The following is a 20,964-nucleotide window of genomic DNA, read 5'->3' on the forward strand; positions in this document are numbered from 1 at the left end:
TGCTTTCATTGTGGCTCCTTAGGATTGAATCTTTTAAAACCTGCTTCCATTTCTTTTTGCCTTTCACTATAGCCTTCATTACTGGGAAGCAAACACCAACTGATCGGCTTTTATTGTTGCCCCTGTGGTGCAGTGCTTGGGTGATGAATAGCTGTCAATGTTCAGTTGTTCTGGACAGTAGCTGGGGAAGAGACAAGAAATGTGTCAGTCATTTACCTAAACTTGTCTGGTGTTTTTATAACCCTGAATGGCAAGTGCTGTATTTCTGTTATTTTCTTTTGCAGTGAGAGGTGCAGATACACGTTGCGTGGCCATAAAGATTCAGTCAACAGCATTGAGTTCCTTCCCTTCTCCAGCACCGTTCTCACGAGCTCTGCTGACAAGACTTTGTCTCTCTGGGATTCCCGAACGGTAAGCAGGCTTTTCCTCAATCTCTCCTGAATTCAGGCAAAGCAGTGATGTGGATGGTGTAAGAAAAATGAAAGCCAGGGTAGAATCAAAATAGAAAGTAAGGGGTGATGTGGCCATAGAATGTTCACTGACACAGCTATTGTCTTCTGACCAAAAAAATCATCATAATCCCTTCCTTGGCATCTGAAATGACAGAGTCATCCCAGTGCAACAAACAGACGTGGGCTGAGATCACCCAACACACAGGTAGCTGGATTAGGTGGTGGTGGTTTTAGCAGCTGATGGTCTGGGTCTGCAAGACTGCAGTGCTACACACCGTGCTTTGTCAGTTCAACAAACAGAGAGCTCAGGGTCAGATTTGTTGGGCTTCTCTCAGCTTCTTTTGTCAGCTTGCTTACAAAAGTCCTGGCATGTACTTTGAGTCACATACAAAGGAAATGGGGGGAAAGTGCCTTAGGAGAAACACAAGAAGAGAGAAATACAAGAAACCGTATAGAAGTGTAATATATTTATTCCTCTTCTAGAAGGGATCTGCCTCCCTGCCCCCAGAACTCCCTGCTGATTCCTCATGGAATATGTATTATTGTCTCCATAATATACCCCTGTAGGTAGTGACAGAAACTCTGCATCTCTTCCTTTATTCTTCTCTGCCTTCATTCTTTGGTATAGGTATTCATGGATTGAGTGCATTGCAGAGTGTATTTGTCCCTTCTGCTTTGCAAACCAAATATGCAAATCCTGTTCAAGTAGAATATGAGAACAAGACAAGAGAAAGTTTTTCCTGTTTCAACAGAAAATGTAATAATTATTGCTGCAGTTGTGGTATTTCTCATGGAGCAACTTTTGAAGTTCTCAAATTGTTCCTTCAATTACGGTCACTTTGCATTTCTCAAACAGTGTAAAGATACAAGATTCCAGCCCAGAATAGAGAAGGTTGTAGTAATGGAAGGGATTTCAGAGGAAGCAGGCAAAGACCTATTGCTCTGTATTAATAGGTGTTATCATCAGATCTATACAAATGTAGGATAAGAAAAACTGTCATGAAAATGACAGATGAATACTTGAGATGCTCATTAGGCAAATTCTATTTATGGATCTTAGAAACAGACTGAATAGAAGGTCCTCTAATAATAATAATAATAATAATAATCCTGGGCATAAAGCACTATGAGTTAAGATGAAGCTATTCAAGACTCATTATTCTTACACACATTGGTTTGTAAGAATATATGATATCCAAATATGAATAATTCAAAAAGAGGGGAAAAAATCATTGAAATACAAACAAAAGCAAAATACTTAGTGGAAAAATAGATTTCTGCTTTGTTTTGTTTTCAATAAATTCTGCAGTGAACTTTATCTTGCAAATGTCTCAGTAATCTCCTGCTCACAGCAAATTAAGAGTCATCAAAGAGTTTTCCTTTGATAAACTCAGGGAAAAACCCTGCTCTATATTTGCTCATCAGCATTGTTTTTCAGCTTTGGGTAATTTTGCAAAGATAGGAAGGACCTTTTGTGAAAAGAAAACATTATATATGGCATTTTGTTGTATGTTTGTTCTGTTGAATTTTTCCCCCGTTCAGTGGGAAATCTTGCAGATTTGAGATATGTGCCCACACTGAAACACCACTTGAAGTGGTGAAATCACTGTGAAGATGCCATCTCCCTCTAAATGCTGAATGATATTAAATGTTCCCTCCAGAAAGAAGATGAATTATTTTCTCCCATTAATTCAGAATAGAGTATTTTCTCACCTCTGTGAGATCAATTAACGTTAAGGAGTACATTTAAGATAATTTTAATGAAACATGAAAACCATACTCTAGTTTGTTTTCTCATAAATTAGATTCCTATTACTAATCACATCTTGCTCTTTAATCATTAAGTTTAGTCAGCTCTTTATTATTAAAGATAATGGATACGGGGAACTGTAAGTCAAAGCAGTGTAAGTTGAATGGACAATGAGCTCTGGATGTGGGGCAGAATGGAACATAAATCTTTGTAATTACTAAGCTGAAGCTATAATGCAGCCTGCAGACTTTGGAAACGCAGGGAGTTACTTTTTCCTCTTTTTTTTTTTTTTTTCCCTGTCTAACATATAGCAAGATCTAGTGGTTAAAAATATCTGCAGCACACTGGCTATAATTTTAAACCCAAGATATATGTTGCCTATAGGGAAATGAACGCACAGAAAGATGAATAGTACTTGGATGATTATGGCTCTTTCCAAACATTCTGGGAGAGTTACGGGTACGGATTTGGATGGGAACCATCCTCCTGCTGTGCCAGCCGTGCAGTAGATGAGATGTAGGAGGCCAAGGCTGCAATTCATGGTAGGAATCTCTTGCCAGTAAAGCTGACAGCTCTCGTGCCAAGATAAGCTGCGGAATTTATTCCTCTCTCTGCCAGTTTCATAGAAAGACAAGCGCGTTCTGGCTTTTCACCAGGGTGTTTTCTCGCTGACACATCAGAATAAGCATCTCCACTCATGAATTGCAAAGTGTGTCCAGTGATAAATGTGAGAGGGGCGGGGGAGCGCGTGACCCCCAGAGCACAGGTTCACCTGCCCGAGTTAATTCTCCTCGTGATAAGTGCCCTGCCACTCCTCTGCATCTCCCATGGGCTGGGCAGCAACTTCTTGGGGCTACTCAGATTTCTCTGCATAACATTTGAGCCAAGCTGCATCTTTCTGAGACAGATGAAATACCAAATATTTATACACTTAAATAATTAAATAGAAGGGGGGAAAGTACTCACATTTTTCATTCTACACATTTGAAACTTATTGATTTAGTAACTATCTCATCTGCTTTCTGATTTTTGAAATGTCAGGTTCTGTAACTGGATATTTCATTTCTGAAATGTGGAGAGACTGTCATTTAAAAGGCAGCATTCTGCAGTAATGCCCCAAGGAATGTGTCTGACAAGGATTTGGGAAGACTTGTGTGTGTGCTTAACCAGACAGTCCCATTCACAGCAGTGACACTGTTCTCGTGAACCATGTTCAGCACATGCACAGCTCTGTAAAAAGTTAGCCATGCAATGCTCTTTTTCTATTTGATTTTGTGAAATACTAAGCATTTGATATATTGTTTGATAATTCTCATCCATCTTGGTCTCTACTGGTCACTGATATTCAAGTTTATTGTTTTAATTATCTGGGAGATATTTCTGACTTCACGCAGTGTAGCCCAGTGATTTAAGATGAGCCGCATTTTTCTGCAATCCTCTTGCAGAAGATTGCTGTGTAACACAAATGAAAGGATCCCATTTCCACCCCACTATCAAACTCATATCCCTGACATCCAGACAGGAAGGCGTCAAGCATGTCAGCTTTTTACTATTTGGGTCAAAGATGACTTGAATAGGGGTAAGACAGTGCAGCAGAACAGTGACCAGAGCCGAGTTCTGGCTCTGAGTAACAAATTTTGTCCTTGACAGTAATTTGTGGTCTGAACAGCCAAATCAAGAGCTGGAAGCTCCAAGGTAGTGTAGTTCCTGATGAATAATGCAGGCACCAATTTCAGAGGAAAAAGGAAAAAAACAGAATGAAATTGTCCAAAATCCTGCCTGAACAGCAGCAAATAGCTCCCAGTAATAACTCATTGTCAGTGAGCCAGAACCTGGCTGTGGCCATCAGGCTCCTCAAAGACTGCTGAAAAGTCTCCTCCTGCCCCAAAGCAAGGAAGGAAAATGGGAATTCAGGCAGAGCCTCCTTTCAGGCTCCTGCAGGGGTGTGTAAGCCCCTGGAAATGGTTCATGAGTGTGGTGCAGCCACACTTTATACAGCAGGGTTGGATGGACCCTTAGAGCTACATTACACTCAGAGAAAGACATTAGGAATAAGTAGTGAAAAGAGAGAGAGGCAGCTGGGTGCTTCTTTAGGGCAGAGTTTTGTCTTCAGATGTGGCACTGGATTAAAAAGGTTCTTACATTCAGCCCTTTTTAAAGCATTGTTTCCTTATAAACTGAGGCTTCTGTGCTCACAACATGCTTATCATTTTTTTTGCTAGCGGCTCTTGAGTATTAGCTGAGGGTTGATAGAGTTTCCATGCAGTTAGGTCCCTGGGCAACAGCAGGGAACCCAAAAGAATGTCCCACCTGGTAGGAGAAGAGGCCGTGGGTGCAGAGCCCTGCTGCCAGGCACCGCCCTTCCCTCAGCAACCCTCCACTGCTGTTCCCCGGAGTGTCACAGGTGAGATACTGCTTGGGGCTTTTCTTGCTTTGCTTTTCATGATCTACCCCACAGACTCACAGAGCCTGGAACAATGTGTCTGTGCGTTCCAAGGCACAGCACAGTAAATCCCCAGGAATTCAGGGCGCTGGAATTTGCGTTTTTGCGGTTTGACAAAGGGCTGAAGGCACGGGGATCATTTGAGGACAGTGGCCGTTTCAAAGGGCTTGCACACTGTGTCCTACCAGAGAGGGAATAAATACGTGGGCATGGCAGTTTTGGAGCTGTCAGCTGAGGTTGCCAGCTGTGGTGCAGCATTTTAATGATGAGGACTTGGCTGCCCCTGTGCTTCATATGGATGTAGAATAATTGCAACGATGCTGATCTAAAAGCTGCAGTCTTGCAATTTTTCCCTTCACAATACAGCCCATCTTCTCCCACCTTGCTGTGGTTCCTGTTACAGCTGGGTAGAGCCTGAAAATTAGTTAACTCTTGACTCAATTCAGTGGAGTTGTTCCAAACCAGTGATTTCCATAGATAACCTTTTTTTAATTTTATTCTAATGAAGTTATCTTTTAGACCACTTGTTTTTTAGTGCTGATTTTGTCCCTATCTAGTAACTTTTAAATTAGTAATTCCCTGAAATATCCTGTTCTATTTTTGTTTCTTCCAGTGAAATATAGATTATCTTTTAGACTACTTGTTTTTCAACATGGGTTTTGGCACAACTTTTTTGTCAGTGGATTTAAAGCATATGGGAACACCCAGATCTTTGCGGGGATGCTGCCTGTCTGTGGTGGGGGATTTTACGCCTGTGTTCCTTTGGAGTTGGCATTCATGAGGCAAATCCAGGAAAAATGTCATAGTATTTAAGGATCAGGTGTATGAGACAAGCACTGATCAGCCAAAAGGAGTTATTTTGAAAAGCAATCTGGTTGAACTTAAATTTTTTGGCCTAGTCTAGTTGATTTATCTCCAAGTAAACACCTTAGACACAAAATTATCAGTCAGAATATCCTCAGGGTATTGGATTTGTCAGTTTTATTTGAACCCTTTTGAACTTCTGAGGAATGAATTCAAGAGCAGAGTGGATAGACAGGATGGGTCATTTAAAAAATCTTTGACAGGCAGTTTATGGTCCAAATCAATCCTCTTCAAAAGTAGGTCAAAGATTGAAGTTGTCAGTATTGGAGACAAAGAGCTCTTCCATGCAAACTCCAAATCTCTTAGTAGTGTAATGGAATTATTTTACTGTAAATAAAGGACATGCAAGGATAAGTTCAATTCCTGGCATGAAGTGTAACAAATTCTGTGTTCCTGATTCTGTTCTACGTATTTGTAAATAATGGGTTCATATTTTAAAACTCCCTGTCTTAACATGAAAAGGAATTTGAGTCACAGTAAAATATGAAATCAAGAACAAATAGTTATGAATAAAGATTATGTTTTCTTCCAGAAGTAATATCATGAAAGACAAAAGTAAAACTTGAAGGGGTTTATATTAAATCTGTTTGGGATGCTTTGCTAGAGACTTAGTGCCAGTTTTGTCAAAACCAGAAGTATAGATGAGGAAAAATGTCTCAACTTCTTTCTAATCTTGAACAGTAATTGAAAAAAAAGCTTGATTTGGTCACCATAGTTTTTGAAAATGCTACATTCTGGCTTTCTTCCAAACCTTCTGTGAAAAAAGCAGACTGAAATAAAATATTTCAAATAATGAACATTTAACTGCAACTTGGATCAGCTGACCCAGATGCAAGTGAGCAAATATTCTATGTTCTTGTTTTGCTGTGGTTTTTTTTTCCTCCCTGAGAGGCAGGAAAAGCACTGCCCCTCAAACTGTGTGTGGCTGCTGTCCCCAGAATAACCCTCAGACTGGAGACATGTCTTTCCTTTGGCCCTGCCATTGCTGACTTATTCCTCCTTTGTCTTGTCTTCCTGACTTGGCTCCCAAATCAAACCATTAAATCCATAGTTTAACAAATTGTATAATCGGTTGATCTCACAGGTTTGGGGTTTTTTCCCTGTTAAACTGGGTTTAAATTAGACTAAACTTTTTAGATCAGACAAGTTGTTCTGCAAAGTTTAACAGTTGGACTTGGTCTTTTCCAACCTAAATGATTCCATGATTCTATAATTCTCAAGTTTCATGTGAATTAGTGGCTCTTAAAAGGTTCATTGACAGGCCTGGGCCTATCCACTGGATGTCACAGTCCTGTTACCAGTGGGAATTCAGCCCCTGTTAACGAGTTGCCTTGCTCTGCCTTGTCTCCACAATGTGGAAAAGCCACATCCTTAATTTCAAGGAGGAGTCTTTGAGAAGACAAGACAGTTCTATGTGTTAAAGCTTAATATCCTGCTTGACTCCTAATTCATGTGAAATGTATAAATGGATTTATTTTGGCAGTGATGTAGTTAGTTAGTTAAAGCGACGTCTTTTTCATCACGATGTTCACAGTTATTAAAGCTGCTATTAGAGAAGAGAGCAACAGGTCCTCTGGAGCCTGATGCTTCCCTTCCTGTTGGGGTTTCCCAGAGGGCTTTGCTTAATTTTCCTCCTTAGGGCCAGAAGTTTGCGCCCTTCAGGCCAGGCTTCTTGCAGTGCTGCCCAGCCTGGTTTTAACTTACTTGTGAACAACTCTTGGCTCCTTTCTTTTATCTTTGCCTCTGCTGGGGTCGGAGCAGCCCTGTGATCCTTCCCTAGCAAGCTGTAGGCGTTCCTGTCTTTGGATCCCCATTTGCTGCCAAGCTCCCCAAACTCCCAGCATTCCCCATGGCCTCCATCCCTCCCGGCAGGTCGCTGCAGCCACCCTGCTGCAGGGGTTAGTGTCCTTCACCAAAGCTTCTCTTCTAGTTTAAGGCTCCCTTTCATCCCTGTGCTGTTTCCCTCGGGTTCCCCAGGATGCTCCCCTGTGCTAAGGGTGGGTGATGGGGAGTTGTTTCCAGCACTCAGCCCTAGGGCTGCTCCCGGGCGAAGCACTGTGGAGTGATGGAGTCACGTGGAACACATGCCTGCGGTTACAAATGAGGGACATCCGTATTCCAGGCAGCAGGCTGGGCAATTCCCACTGCACTGACGGCTCCCTGTGATGTATCACGGACACTGACAGGTTGCAAACTTGCAAGGGCAGGCGGAGGGGCAGCGGTGCAGGGAAGGGGGGTGTTAATTCACCACTGATTGAAGCAGATTTCATCTGCTGGAAAATTAGAGTGGGTTGGTTTTCACTTGCTGCTGGTTATCTTAGAATATTAGTAGTAATTAGAGAGCTATAAATAGACAAATTTAAAATATTTGAAGTTGTAGCTGGGGGAGAAGTCTGGCTGTAGATTCCAGTAAACACTTAGCACAGCTCCTGGTGTCGCAGTGCACGGTGTGCCGGCGCTTGGCCGTGTCCCTGATTATTTAGAAATGGAGTGAGGGAAGCAGGCTGTGTTCCTGTCTGGGCAGAGAATAGATTGACCTGAGTCTGAACTTCTTACCAGCTGCCCGTGTACGTCTATAATGTGTGGGCATGATATATTGCAGCAAGTATGAGTTTAATTTTTATGTCGCCAATGTCACTTTGAAACAAAATGGGAGTAAAGTTCTTTCAAAGGCTTTGGGAAAGGCCTGGCTGCAGAATAACATTTGCATTGACTTCTTGGTCCTAAAACTCTAATTAAATTATTGATTATGAGGCTGGCTGCTTTCTTAATAGTTCCTAATGTAACAATTAAACCAAAGTAAGTAATTAAAAATGAAAAGATTGGTCCACAAGTACAATCTTCAGAAGGTCATTTTCAACTTAATCGCTTTTTTGAAACAGGGAAGAATAAAACAAATGAGTCATTAGCCAAAAAGCAATTTGGTGTGTGTATGCATGTAATAATGTTTCTACCAGATGACCACTGACCACACAATACCTAAATTAATTTAAAATAATGGCTAAATTTACTTAGTTGGTACTATATTAACATGTCTCTTCCCAGCCCAGGCCTACAGTATGTGCAGTGCAGTAGAAGGTACGTGGCTGTAGTGTGCTTCTACTCTGGACGGGTAGGAAGCCAAGGCAGGAACCAGAAACTTCAGCCAATGAGCACAAAATTTGAGTGAAACTATTATGTTGTTGTTGAGCATCATAAACAAATGCTTTGTACTATGCTGACCATTTTTTTAATTTTTTTTTTTTTAACTAGCTATGAGAAGGGTAAATTTTTAGAGGCCAGTCAGGTTGGTCCATGGATGTTTGTAGGTGTGAAAGGTTGAAAGGAGGAGAGCATGAAGGTGTTTGCCAGAATAACTTCAAAATACCACCTAACACTGTTGCTTTTGACAGAGCAGAAGTGAGAAGTGATACTGGAGGATTTAAGAACTGATAGAAAGTTTGGAATCTTCTAGAAAAAACAGCCACATAGCTGCAGTTGGATTCTGCTTTGACATATTTGCTCAGAACGAAATCCTATTTTTTATGAGGCAGTAGGGGGAAAAAGTACTGTGCAGTTCAGGTTTTATGAGAAATAGATAAATCTGTTAGTTTGTTAAGTAAGGATGTTGCATCTTAAATGCTTTCCTCACATATTAATTGAGAAAGAGCAGATTACAGACATGAACTCTTTATGAAGGGTCCTCTTAGTGGATCGGCACATCCGTCTCTCCACCAGCACACCTACAGTGCTCTACCATGTCATGCTGAAGAAAAGGAGGGGGTGGTTTATCTTTCCTTTTATCTGGATTCCCCACAAGCTGTTTTTATGTGGTTTTGTGTACAGAGCTGCTGTTCTGTCAGCTTGAAGTAAGGCTTTTGGACACACTTGTCTGCACAGGATAGGCTGTGATGGGTTGAGGTTACACTAGACTCTCCAGGCCAAGCATGAGCTGTTATATATCAAACCATGTATCCCTCTGTCCCTTCCCAGATGTAGCCATAAAAACTGAAGTTTTAGAAGTGTGATGCTATGGTGACCTACACATTCTGAAAAAAAATCTACTAAAAACCAAACAAATCCCAAACCTTACAAATCAATTTCTTTTCTACTCACAATAATGTTGTGAGGTAATATGTTTTCAGTAAATAGGTTTGGTAAACACTGAATCAAAATATTGGGGGTGAATGATGTTTCTTTGTATAGATTACTCCCTCCTAACTGCTTGTGGATCCGTAATTCCTGTTCTGCTTCCCCACAGCCTCAGTGGGTGGCTGCTCTGGCCTTCCTGCTTCATGTACTTTTCATAAGAGCAAATGAGAAATGGCTTGCACAGAGAGGCAGGCAGACCTTTGCGATGACTTCAGCTGTGTCTTCCAAAAACTGGAATTTCAGACCTTGCAAGATACTTGTGTAAAAATATTTTCTTGTTCCTTCAAGAAAGCTTAAGTAGTCAATTTTATCATCTGCAAAACAATTGAGGGTCCTAGTTTTGAAGGGACAGCTGCCAGGTTGATTTTGAGTAGGATGCCCAATGCAGCATTGATGGATAGTGAGGGTTTGCAGTGGGAATTCATACCTCAAACATTGCCCATAGGATCAAATCTGGGTAGTACATGTTTAATGCACAGGGAATTGCCAGGCAGATGCAGGTTTAAAACAGTTTTACGCTCTGGCACCCTCAAGGCAACAACCTGGTGAGATGGTGTTCACATGTTGTTGTCCAGGGCCAATCTGTATATATTCTGATTATAATTGAATTCAGTTTCTACATTTATAAGCATACTAAATAGTTGAGGGCATTTTATGTTAAGAGGCACCAGGATGAGGATTGCAACCAGAGCCGGGAATTGCTGTGTCACTGCAGTTAACAGCCAAATTTTCTTTCATGGTTTTCTTTCTTTCATCTACCCAAGATCTTCACCTGAAGGCAAACTTCTCCTCTGAGTGCCCTGGGATCACTTACAGAATTTCCTCTGCATGTTTTCTCCTCCTGTGTTTAATGGTATCTCCTTTATTTTCTTGGAACAATTAGCCATACCTCAAAGATGCACATTTATCAAAGCAGTCAGCATGCAGTTCCTCATCCCTGCTGTAAATCCCAGTCACACACACTATCTCGTGCCAAGTCCAATTGTGAGTGCACTAATCCTCTCACAAATGTTATGTTTGGATGTTTTGTGTCCTGCTTTCCTAGATGGTTGAAGTCCATGAGCTTCTTTTCAGGAGAGCAGTCCCAGAGCCCCTCTTGATTGCGAGGTGATTTCAGGCCTAGAGCAGAAAAATAAGCTTTAGCTGTGGCATCGTTGTCTCTCAAGTTCAGATTTCTGGCAGTAGTTTGTTGCAGCACTACTAAAATTAATTGTTTCAGGACTCAAAGTGTCCTGGCACCAACACAGGAGGAATGAGATGCTGCCAGAAAGGTACCACCAGTTGATCCCCTGAGAACTGGCTGTTCCTGCTTTGCCCAGCATGGTTTTCAGGACAGAAAGGATTTACCGGTAAAGACTGGTTTTGCAGTTTATTTAGCTTCTTATTTTCTCTAAAAATAAATATGTGATTATTGCATTCCTGTTTTCCCTCTTTTGTGGCTCAAGCCCAGCTTCTCTGCCTCCAAGTGGGTTTCAGGCCAGTATTTTGCAAATGATAGTATTTTACGTGCCAGTCCCTTACTCGGCTGATTGTTTCTTTTCCCTCAAAAAAATGTTTCATAGAGAAGCAATAATCTTACAAAAATGAGACATCACACTCAGATTGGAAGCACTGGGACAAAACTGATAGGCCAGAAGCAGAATTCAGCAATGTGACAGAGCCTTTGTACTTGATCTTCTCCTGTTGGTGACTCTGGTCTGGTATCAATGGTCCAATTTTCCGCTGTGATCAAACCATAGGAAAAGAGGTACTTGGTGATCTGCGTTGACATGACTGTGCTATAGACCTACTTTTTATTTAAATCTCTTGGTTTTTATGAGATTTGTGCAAAAGCAACAAAGATATGCTTGAGCAAAAGGTTGTGGAAGAGCAGGAGTGGTCAGGACTAGAGTAAGGCCAGGTGGGACCTTCTGTGCATTGCACCCCACAATCTACCCCAGCCTGCTGCCAAACCTGTCCCCCTTTCCAGCTCCATCTACTAATGGCATGCAACTGGTTTTGCTAGTTGAGAGAGAACCCTTGGAAGGTGAGTCTGGATCTCGACTGTGGTTCCCCTGCAGTGCCACCATCTCACAGATGGGATATGGGATAAGTTAAAATTAGACCTTTAGATGTAAGAAACATGGGGCCTAAGTAGTTTATTTGACACAGCTCTACGTGCAGATAAGTGTCAGTCATAGTTTAGGAGTACAAGTTGAGTTTTAAAAAAGTCAAGTTCATAGGAAATAGGTAATGCAAGCTGCTTTGAGGGAAAAAAAGTGAAGCAGTTTTATTCTGGGAAAAAATGTATAACGTATTTGAAGAAATTTGGTTTAGGGGCAATTTTATTTTTGTGCATTTGGGTCCCTCTAAGACCTTTCCTTTCCAAATCTGGAAAATGGAGTTTGCAAGATCTGCTGTGTATTTCCAGCGTATTCCCCTTTTTAGTTCCCTTTTAATCATGTTATTAATAATTAGCCCTTGGTCAGTTCCTCTCTGAATAATGCAGAGCCTCACGTCTCCAATTCCCCCCTCCACCGACGGCAGCACGTGTGTCCCGTGGTGCTGGAGCTCTTGGGTGTAGGCAGGGAGAGGGGTGATGTGTCCCCAGGGGGACTGCCCTGTCAGGGCTGGCAGAGGACACCCCACAGCCGTGGGGCACCTGTGCCCTCCTCTCCTCCCCAGTACAGTCTTTGGGACCCGACACCAGGGCACTGCTTTGGAGCTTGAGAGTGTTCTTTTAGAAGAATAATTGTCTCATTTCATTAGAGCAGCTTTGCTGCTCTCAGTGGCCAAGACTTTTTTTTTAATGACATTCTGCTGTTATTGCTTTTTTTTTTTTAAATCTAGAAAGTACTCTTTCTCTGGAGGAAAAATGCACATGTTCATATCAAGACTGTACTTTGAATTTGGATTCTTGTGTTTCCAGTGGAGTGTGACTTGCCATAAAGGAGAGTTAAATAATTCTTGAACACCCACCTGCAAGTTTAAAAAGTGTGTGTCTACAAGTATGGGGCTGCACACCTTTTTCTAGATATATTTTACTCTTGTAGTCAAGTGTCAGTTGCTGTATTAAATCTAAAACAATAAGGACATTATTCAACGCTGATAATAACTAAAAAGCCAGTAAATAGTGTCTACTAATAAGTGTAATGTTAAAAAATGGGTTGGTTCTTGGTGGCAGCCCCTAACTGCCTTCTGTTTGACTTAGCACTTTTGAAAGTTTGATTGCTAAACAAATTAATGAAGCAACTTACATTACTTACTCACTCAACATTAGGGAGTGGATTGCATTTCCTAATTAGCATGTAAGGAAGTGGATAGTAAAGCTTTTCCCTAAAAATATTCAAAATTTTCTCATTTTTTAACCTGCCAAAATGAAATAAATGTCTGCTGGGGGTATGAAAAAAGTAATTCTTTCTCCTTTAACTTCCTCTTAATTAACTTTTAATGGATGCTGTTACTCAGGGGTCATTCCTTAATACTAAATGTGTCTAAAACAGAAAAGACAGATTCAAATAATTTAGATAAACATCTGCTGAACATAGAGACATAAAATTACAGATTCAGAAAACTAGTGGCTTTCTGCCAGTATTCACAGACAAAAACCCCACAAAAAATTGTTTTCCATTTCGATAAATCTTCTTCCCTTGTGTATATGAGCTTAGAGGAAACTATCAATTCTTCAGGTGCAGGTAACATGGATTGCAAATGGGGCCTAATAATATTTTCTAAATAACACCAAATTGCTCTCTGAGCATCACCCAATTAGCAGAGATTTTGAAGGAGGACATGTTCTCTCTGGCATAAAATTCAATGTTTTGACTTGTTCTAGAGTAGCCTTTTTTCCCCCCTAATTTAAGACAAGGAAAGGAAAAAGATTTCCATAGTTTCTGCCTATCTGATTATATAAAGCTAATCCATTCTGGTATTAAGTAACTCTGGTTAGATAAATTGGTTCTGTCTTTATGAATTTAGAACAATCTTCATAAGTAACGTGCAGTAAGAGGGTGTTAAACAATCACCTGCTATTTATTTTCAGCAATATTCAACTGTCAGAAATGGCATAATAAAAAGAAATATTTTTTGGAAATCCCAAGATTTCCAATAGTTGAGTCAATAGAGAAAACACAATTATTGTTGTATATAGTTTTCCAAATAATTAGAGAGGCTAAGGATGTCTTACAGACCTAAACACAAAATCACTCTTAGCACAGTTTGAAAATTATCTGAAGGAAGAGAATTTAACGATAAAAACCTAATTAATCCAAATATTTCTGTGGAAACATCTGTATTTTACAGGGTTCTCTCACAGGTTAGGCAGCATCCCAGTGAAAATTCTCTTCATCTCCTGGGGGAGCAGGGAGGGTTCAGTCCCAAAAAGGACTTTTGGGGTGGGCAGAGTACAGACCTTGGACTCGGCAGTGCCTGGTGCTGCTGAAGGCCTGGGGAGCCCAAGGATGTCTGACCAAAACTGCTCCTGTCACAAAATTTATCAGAGAACAGAAACAGAACTTGGGATCTAAAATACAAATGTCTTGTGTTAGATGTGCAAAACGGGTCACATAGGGTCTTTTTAAATTTTTTTCATTTTTATTTTTTATCTTTTCACATGTTGATTTCAGCAGAATTCTGTCCAACTACAGATACATCAGAACAGAACAAACTTGAGGAAAAACCACATCCTCCAGCACCTCACTGTGTTTCTCAAGGGTTTGAATGAGGTGTGAAGGGACACGGTGTTGATTTTTTTTGCAAGATGCATCAAATGTCAGCTTCCCTCTTTGCTGTGTGAACTGTGCTCTTTTCATGGCACTCACACCCCACTGCAGAGTGTTTCCCTGCAGCCTTCAGCCCACTGCTTTGTTGCCCTGGGGTTATTGGGAAAGTGCTGCTCTCTGGCTCTGGTCATCCATCTGACTGTGGAGGGTGACTGACATGAGATGAAAACTCAATACTTTTAAAACTTTCCGTGTATCAGTACATGGATAAAATCTCTATTCTGCAAAACCAAACTGTAATGTCTACAGAATTTTGTATATTCCCCTGTGACAATTTTGATCTATTTTTCAGTTTCTAAAAATATACTTAACTGTAAATTTACTGGTATTTTAGAATAGAAAGTTGTTTTGATTCAGTAAGCCAAATATTTTTAGAAGCTGGGTTTTGACACTGCTGATATTTATTTTACCACATTTGTGTCAGTTGATTTATTTAAACTGACCTGTTCCATGATCAGGCTTATTATTCAAAAAGGTCTATTTCTCCCCAGAAAAACCTATGTTGTCAATACCTACCTCACTTGTTCTAGTTGACAACACTTCTATTAATAACAGGACGTGAATTAAAACATGAAAGAAAGCATGAGTGTGAGTGAAATCAGAGCTGTGTGCTGGGTGTTCAGGACTGGTCTCGTGTGAAAGCTCAGGAATAACAGCATGTTCTGATTCCTTCTGGCAGCACCCACAGCATCCCTTACAAAATTAATGCCCTGATGGGAAGAGTCACACCTGAGGGATGTCACATTCTGTGCCCAGCAGTGTGGGTGTTTCCTGATGGATGAGGAGCTTTCTCTGGATGTTTTATACTGTGGCTGAGGGACTACAATCAACTTTTGCCAGGCTCTCTGCTACCTTTTTTCCTTATTCTGTGGATCCTGTTCTACTAAACCTGACATAATGCTATGACCAAAAGCAGGCAGAATGATCTAAGTAATGGCTTCAAGAAAATGTAAATTAGTGAGACCTTGCTCCATTCTCTGTCAGTGTTACTGTCCCATTTTTGAGAGGAGGGATCTGGGAGTGGACAAGAGGTAAGATAACAGCATAGACTGCACAGATCGTGTTTTACTTCCATGTCAGGTAACTATGGATGGTGTGGGCTAGGAGTGAGAAAGATGATAGAAAGATAAAATCAAGTATAAATGAAAATTTAGTAGTAAGAAAGATGGAAATGAAAGCAGGAAAAGAAAAGAAAGCAGTGGTGTCAGGAGGAAAACAGGGCATAAAAGGGCTAAAGGAAAGGAAACAGCAAAGAGTCAGGACGTATTATATATTTTTGGTATCTGTTTTGTGCTCGGAAGCTTCTACCGAATAAAAGGCTCTATAATAGTGATTGATTTGTAATCTCTGGTGTCATTGCCCTCACTTCCCCCAAAGCCTTCTGAAGGCTGTCTGTAGACAGCCCATTGAAAAGTATGAATTGCAGCAAAGAAATTCTGCCTGGCAGAAAGAGGGATTGGTAATCAATTCCCTTCCTGCCAGGCAAGGCTGCTCCGCTCCCTTCGCATTTGCTGTCTGGTATCCTGTCTGCAAAACGCCGTCAGAGATGGTGCCCAGGGAGGACACAATGATACCAGGGATTACAAATCAATCATTCCCATTGTTGCCGGAGCTGCCATTGAACGCTGAAGAGAAACGGCACGTCTGGCGTTCGATAATTCAGTTGTTTCTAAGGAGGAACGAAAAATTGGGTGGCTTTTCAAGATTCAGTGCTGGCTTTGGGCCAGTGGTGCCCTGGGGGGGCCCATGTCCAGCTGAAGAGTGCCTTGGCAGCAGGAATGCAGCCTGGCTGCTCGGGTGGAGCCGTGGGATGGGTGGGCTCCTGTGCAACTGCAGAACTCACTCGTTTCACAGCCTGAGCCATCCCAGGTTTTTTGTCCTCTTCGTGTGTCCAAGGAACTGGACAGACAGCATTTTGAGGAGAAAGGTGTCCTGTCTGCTCAGAAGTAGAGGCTGGGACCTGTTGGTACTGAGGAAGGGCAGTACTGGAGGAGGTTTTGCAGCAGTTTTATCTTCAGTCAGCAGAGCAAGGTTGTGGGAGGAGGAGAACACAGACTGAAAACCCAAAGGGCAACAGCTCTGGGGCAAAGGGCCAGAGCACTTGTAGCAAAGAGGCAGTTCCCAGGTGTGAGCTCCTCCCTCCCCTTTTGAGGCCAAGGTACAAGGCAAGGGCCTTCAGCAACAGCTGAGGAAGAGGAGGTGAAGGCAGTGGGTAGGAGGGCTGTCCTTGCACCCTGCTGTGATGCTCTGAGGGGGGACACAGGTATTCAGAAGCTCCACATAGTGTGGCCATAGTGTAGGAAGGCTGCAGGTGCCAGGTTTAGCCCATTCCACTGCCACACACCTTGGGCAAGGTCCTCTCAGCCCTCCTGCAAGGGATACAGAAGGAATAAATAAAAACATAAAAGAGGAATTACTAAAACTGTCCCTTGATAACTAAATGGTTGATCATAAATTGGAGTGTCTATGCAAATGAAGTAAATAATTAAAAACTCCAAGAACAGCACTGACTAGGTGGTTGATGGCTGGCAATTATAAAAGCTGAATTTTTAATATGCATACATCTAAGGAGCCAGTAAAAATTAGCTCCTAGACTAATGGACTTGCCTTTCTTCCAAGGCAGAATTTTAATGAGAGCATTATTTATAGCAGAGACTGAGAACAAGCATTTTCTTGCTTAGTCTCATTTCTTCTTTGCTGCCACTTTATTCATTAACCTCTGAACTTCTCTAGAGAAGAATAATACTCTACACAGAGGAGGGCAAAGATCACCTTGACCCCCTGAAATTAGTCATGGGTCATATATTGTCAAGAGAGTTACGTCTTCTAACAAATAATATTTATAAAACCCTGTTGGTGATATGTCCTCATTTCCTGCTGGTTTCTGGGTCATTTATTTGCAGTTCAGTTCAGTGAAGAGAAAATGAGCATAACGTGGTATCTCATAGTGCAATACCTCTTGTGCCATCTTGTCATGTACCGTGGGTAGATGTACATCCTGAGGAGACCTGAGAGGCTTCTCTGGCCATATATTCCTAACTGTGGATAAGAGGTCCTCCACATATGGCTTGAAGACATGTGAAGGCATGAATTTATTTTGGAGCTTGGCCCCCAGTTCTGCCGTGTCGTTGCAGTGACCCCACTGTAAAACAGCACAGCTGGTGTAGAGGGCAGGGCCTGGGGACCCCACAACCAGCCCAGCCTCAGCTCCTCCTGCAGGGGTGCCCAGGGCATCCTGAGAATTCCCTGCAGGTTGGGATTTGAAAGTTTTCTTTGAAAATTTGCAGGGGTGGAATACAAGTGTGGTGGTTTGGGCTAGGCCTTCCTTGGTGACCAGTTTGTAACCAAGGAAGGGCCCAGATTTACTCAGTATTCCGTACGATTTTTACGTAAACCAGACTATAAGAAGAAAGGAGGGGAGGCCTTCGCTCTCTTTCCTTCCGGCGGCTTGGAGGTGCAGGTTCCCTGCTGTTGAGTCTGTCGTGTTGGGGAGCGAGGCCTGGTAAGGCCTTGTCGACCTTGGGAGGCGGAGGTTGCTGGTGATCGTCCCGGAGCGACTCTCGGTTGTCCCAAGGAGAGTGGTGGGATATTTCTTTAGTTACTAGATCTTGGGCTACTGATTGGGATATATATATATTTTATTTTGGTTTTGTTCCCTTTCCCTTCCCCTTCCCTTTCCCTTGTGAAATTGTATATATTTTAATTGTATATAATTGTAATATAAGTGTAAATATATTTATATATATCACTTTAGCTGTCTCTCTCGTTTTGGGTTTTCTTAGTTGTCTTTTCTCCCTCTTCTCCCTGAGGTTTTGGAGGGGGACGACTTCTTGTGGTAAGGTTTGGAGACTTGGCAGGGAGCCAGCTTCAAACCATATCAACAAGTTATAGGTCATCTGCATTTAAAGTGGTTTATGCATTTTCCTTTTGAGCTTCTTTTTGTTAAATGTTTTTGTTACGTTAATTTTTTCTAGCTTTAAAAAAAGCATCCTTACTTGTCTGCCTTTCAATAATCAGGAAAGATCTGGCTTCAACTGAAAAATTACAAAGCCAGTAAAATTAATTAAAGAGCTTTGCTTCCCAGATCAAGAAATAACTGTGTATGCTGACCCTAGTGATGAGGGAGACAAAAAAGGAGAATGAGCAAAGATGAAAATAGTATGTTGGGGATTTATAATAAAACCCGTAAGAAAGAATTTTATCAAAGAAGGCACTTATCATTTGAAAAAATATATAATTTTTTGTCTTCTGAGAAGACAAAACTTAAGTTGTATTTCATTCTTTACTAATCAAAATCATGTGTTGAAAATTTTCACCTGCAAAACACACATAATAATCCAAGAGCTGTGCTGAGTGCTCAGCTTATCTGAGGAATGGAATGAAATTCGGAGTTGTCCTGCTCTGCTTAAACAGTGTCAGGGTTCCTCCAACAGCTTTCAGCTACATACACCAACGGACTTCCCTTTCTCCACATTGTAAAATGGGCACTAATTCCATTGTTGTTGGAGAGTAAGAATTCAAGAGATGCTTAACCTGTTCCAGGCTGTAAATGCTGTTTAAGTAGTACTTTTTATTTATGACAGTTCTTGAACCAGTGTTCTTGAACTTGGATGTTCAAGTGATTGAACCCAGAGGAGATCTGTACATAAGAAGCAGCATTTAATTTGGAAGATGCCTGAACATTGTTATGGAGCAGAGTTGTTGATGTGCATCTCTAATGCAGATAGTTTTTTTCTGAATTAATTTTTAAAACTCTCTGGTTTTTGACAGTAATATCTACCGTGAGTTATATCTATATATCTTGGGAAGTTATCAGATCTGTGTCTGACTCAGGTACTGTTTCATCTTGCTGAGACAGAAGGGAGTTTGGGAATTTTTTACCTTTCCATCATGTTTAGCAGGATACAAAAGCGAACGGTCATTTGTCTGCATGTAATGAGACCATAAAACATGTGAAAATATATTCCATATCTTTTTGATATGAATAGCAGTTTAGACTTGAGAACAGGAACTAACAGTTATGGACAGCATAACCTGTTCCATAAGAGAACTTTCCTCAGAAGTAGCTGGTTTTGTATGGAAATGGATTGGAAAACCAGAACAGGTGTCTCAGGGTACAGCCCATGGTCTGGGAAGTTTCCTTTGGAACAGAAAGGACTGTCTCTTATCCAGTGTTACTGAGTATCATGGAGGTGACCAGGAAAATGACTGTGAACCCTCAGCTGTGAATTATCCCACCAGTTACTGTTGTGTGAAATGCAGCAGGGCTGTTGACTTCCCATTTTAGGGAAACATCCCCTAAGAAAAACCAGCCAAGGCAGCATTGCAGCACTGCAGCAAATGTCGGCATGACCTGAACTTGTGAAGTACTGCTCCTTTCTTCCCTTCCCTGTCCTAGTCCTGATGGAATAGCTCTGTGGTGTGTCTGAGCACAAAACCTCTCCACTAAGGCTACTAGATGTGCCCAAGTTTGCATTTGATTTCCAGTCTTTCTCCCCTGCTCTTGGATTTGCAGGTATTTCCTGGATGTATACTTGTTTTACTCATTATGCAAAGTTCCACTGAAATTCCAGCTTCCATAGGCTCTGTGAAAATCCTGGGCCATTTTATCTAGTGAAGGATAAGTAAGAAAGTGTCAACATCTTTCATAAAAGTTACTAGAGGCCTTTAGGAAAATTAAACTTTGCAGTGCTCACTCCCATACAGAGAATCACATGGAATATGCAGAGTTGGAAAGCACCCACAAGGATCATCAAGCCCAACTCCTGGCCCTGCACAAGATCATCCCCGAGAGTCACACCATGTGCCTGAGAGCATCATCCAAACACTCCTTGAGCTCTGTCAGCCTTGGGGCTGTGCCCACTGCCCTGAGGAGCTTGTTCAGTGCCCAACCACCCTCTGGGAGAAGAACCTTTTTCTAAGACCCAATCTAAACATCCCCTGATACAACTTCAGGCCATTCCCTCATGACTCAGTTCAAAATCCTGTGGTTCCCTCAGGTTCAGATATTCAGCATCATTTTTGTCCCTCAGCCTATCTCACCTGCTGTGTGGACGTGCTGTGACGGCAGTGGCAGGCCCAGATCTTATTGAACATGCCCCATTCTCCAAGGCTGCCTCCAGAGAGCACCTTCCAAAAAGGAGCTGGGAAGTGACTGCCTGACAGATCTCTACCCAGCCATGGCTGTACCCAGTGCAGTTCCTGTGTGAAGTCTGTTCATCCACAAGTCAGTCAAGACTGATGAAAGCCACTCTACTCCCATTTGAACTGGGGGCTTTTCAAGTTGCCTCTTGTATGTTATTGCTCCTCTGATTTTTACAGTTTTATTCATTCTGTCTTGAAAGACTCATGGCCTGTAGTAACTGTATGTCCTTTTTTTCTTTCTATGAGGACTTCTTCTCCTTAGAAATACCGAATATATTACAGAACGAGTAAAAGCAGAAAGTTTTCCTTTTGCCCTCAACCAGCTGAGGGCTTGGCAGCTACAGGCTCCAAAGTGTTGGGAATATGAGGAAAGAAAACTTAATGGCAAAGAAAAACAAAGTGACCTTCCATATTATAAAA

At 41.6% G+C, this 20,964-nt stretch overlaps 1 protein-coding gene across 5 annotated transcripts in view; it reads left to right on the forward strand.

Annotated features, from left to right (window-relative positions):
- VWC2L (von Willebrand factor C domain containing 2 like) overlaps nucleotides 1-20,964 on the forward strand; it is a 423,395-nt gene that overhangs the window by 222,226 nt on the left and 180,205 nt on the right. For all 5 annotated transcript variants that reach the window (XM_032693013.1, XM_032693014.1, XM_032693015.1 and 2 more), the window contains one exon: nucleotides 285-411. In XM_032693013.1, coding sequence (XP_032548904.1) covers nucleotides 285-411 — 127 coding nt within the window. The remainder of the gene's footprint in view (nucleotides 1-284; nucleotides 412-20,964) is intronic.

This window comes from Chiroxiphia lanceolata, chromosome 7 (genome assembly GCF_009829145.1).
Source record: "Chiroxiphia lanceolata isolate bChiLan1 chromosome 7, bChiLan1.pri, whole genome shotgun sequence".
Classification (NCBI taxonomy): domain Eukaryota; kingdom Metazoa; phylum Chordata; class Aves; order Passeriformes; family Pipridae; genus Chiroxiphia; species Chiroxiphia lanceolata.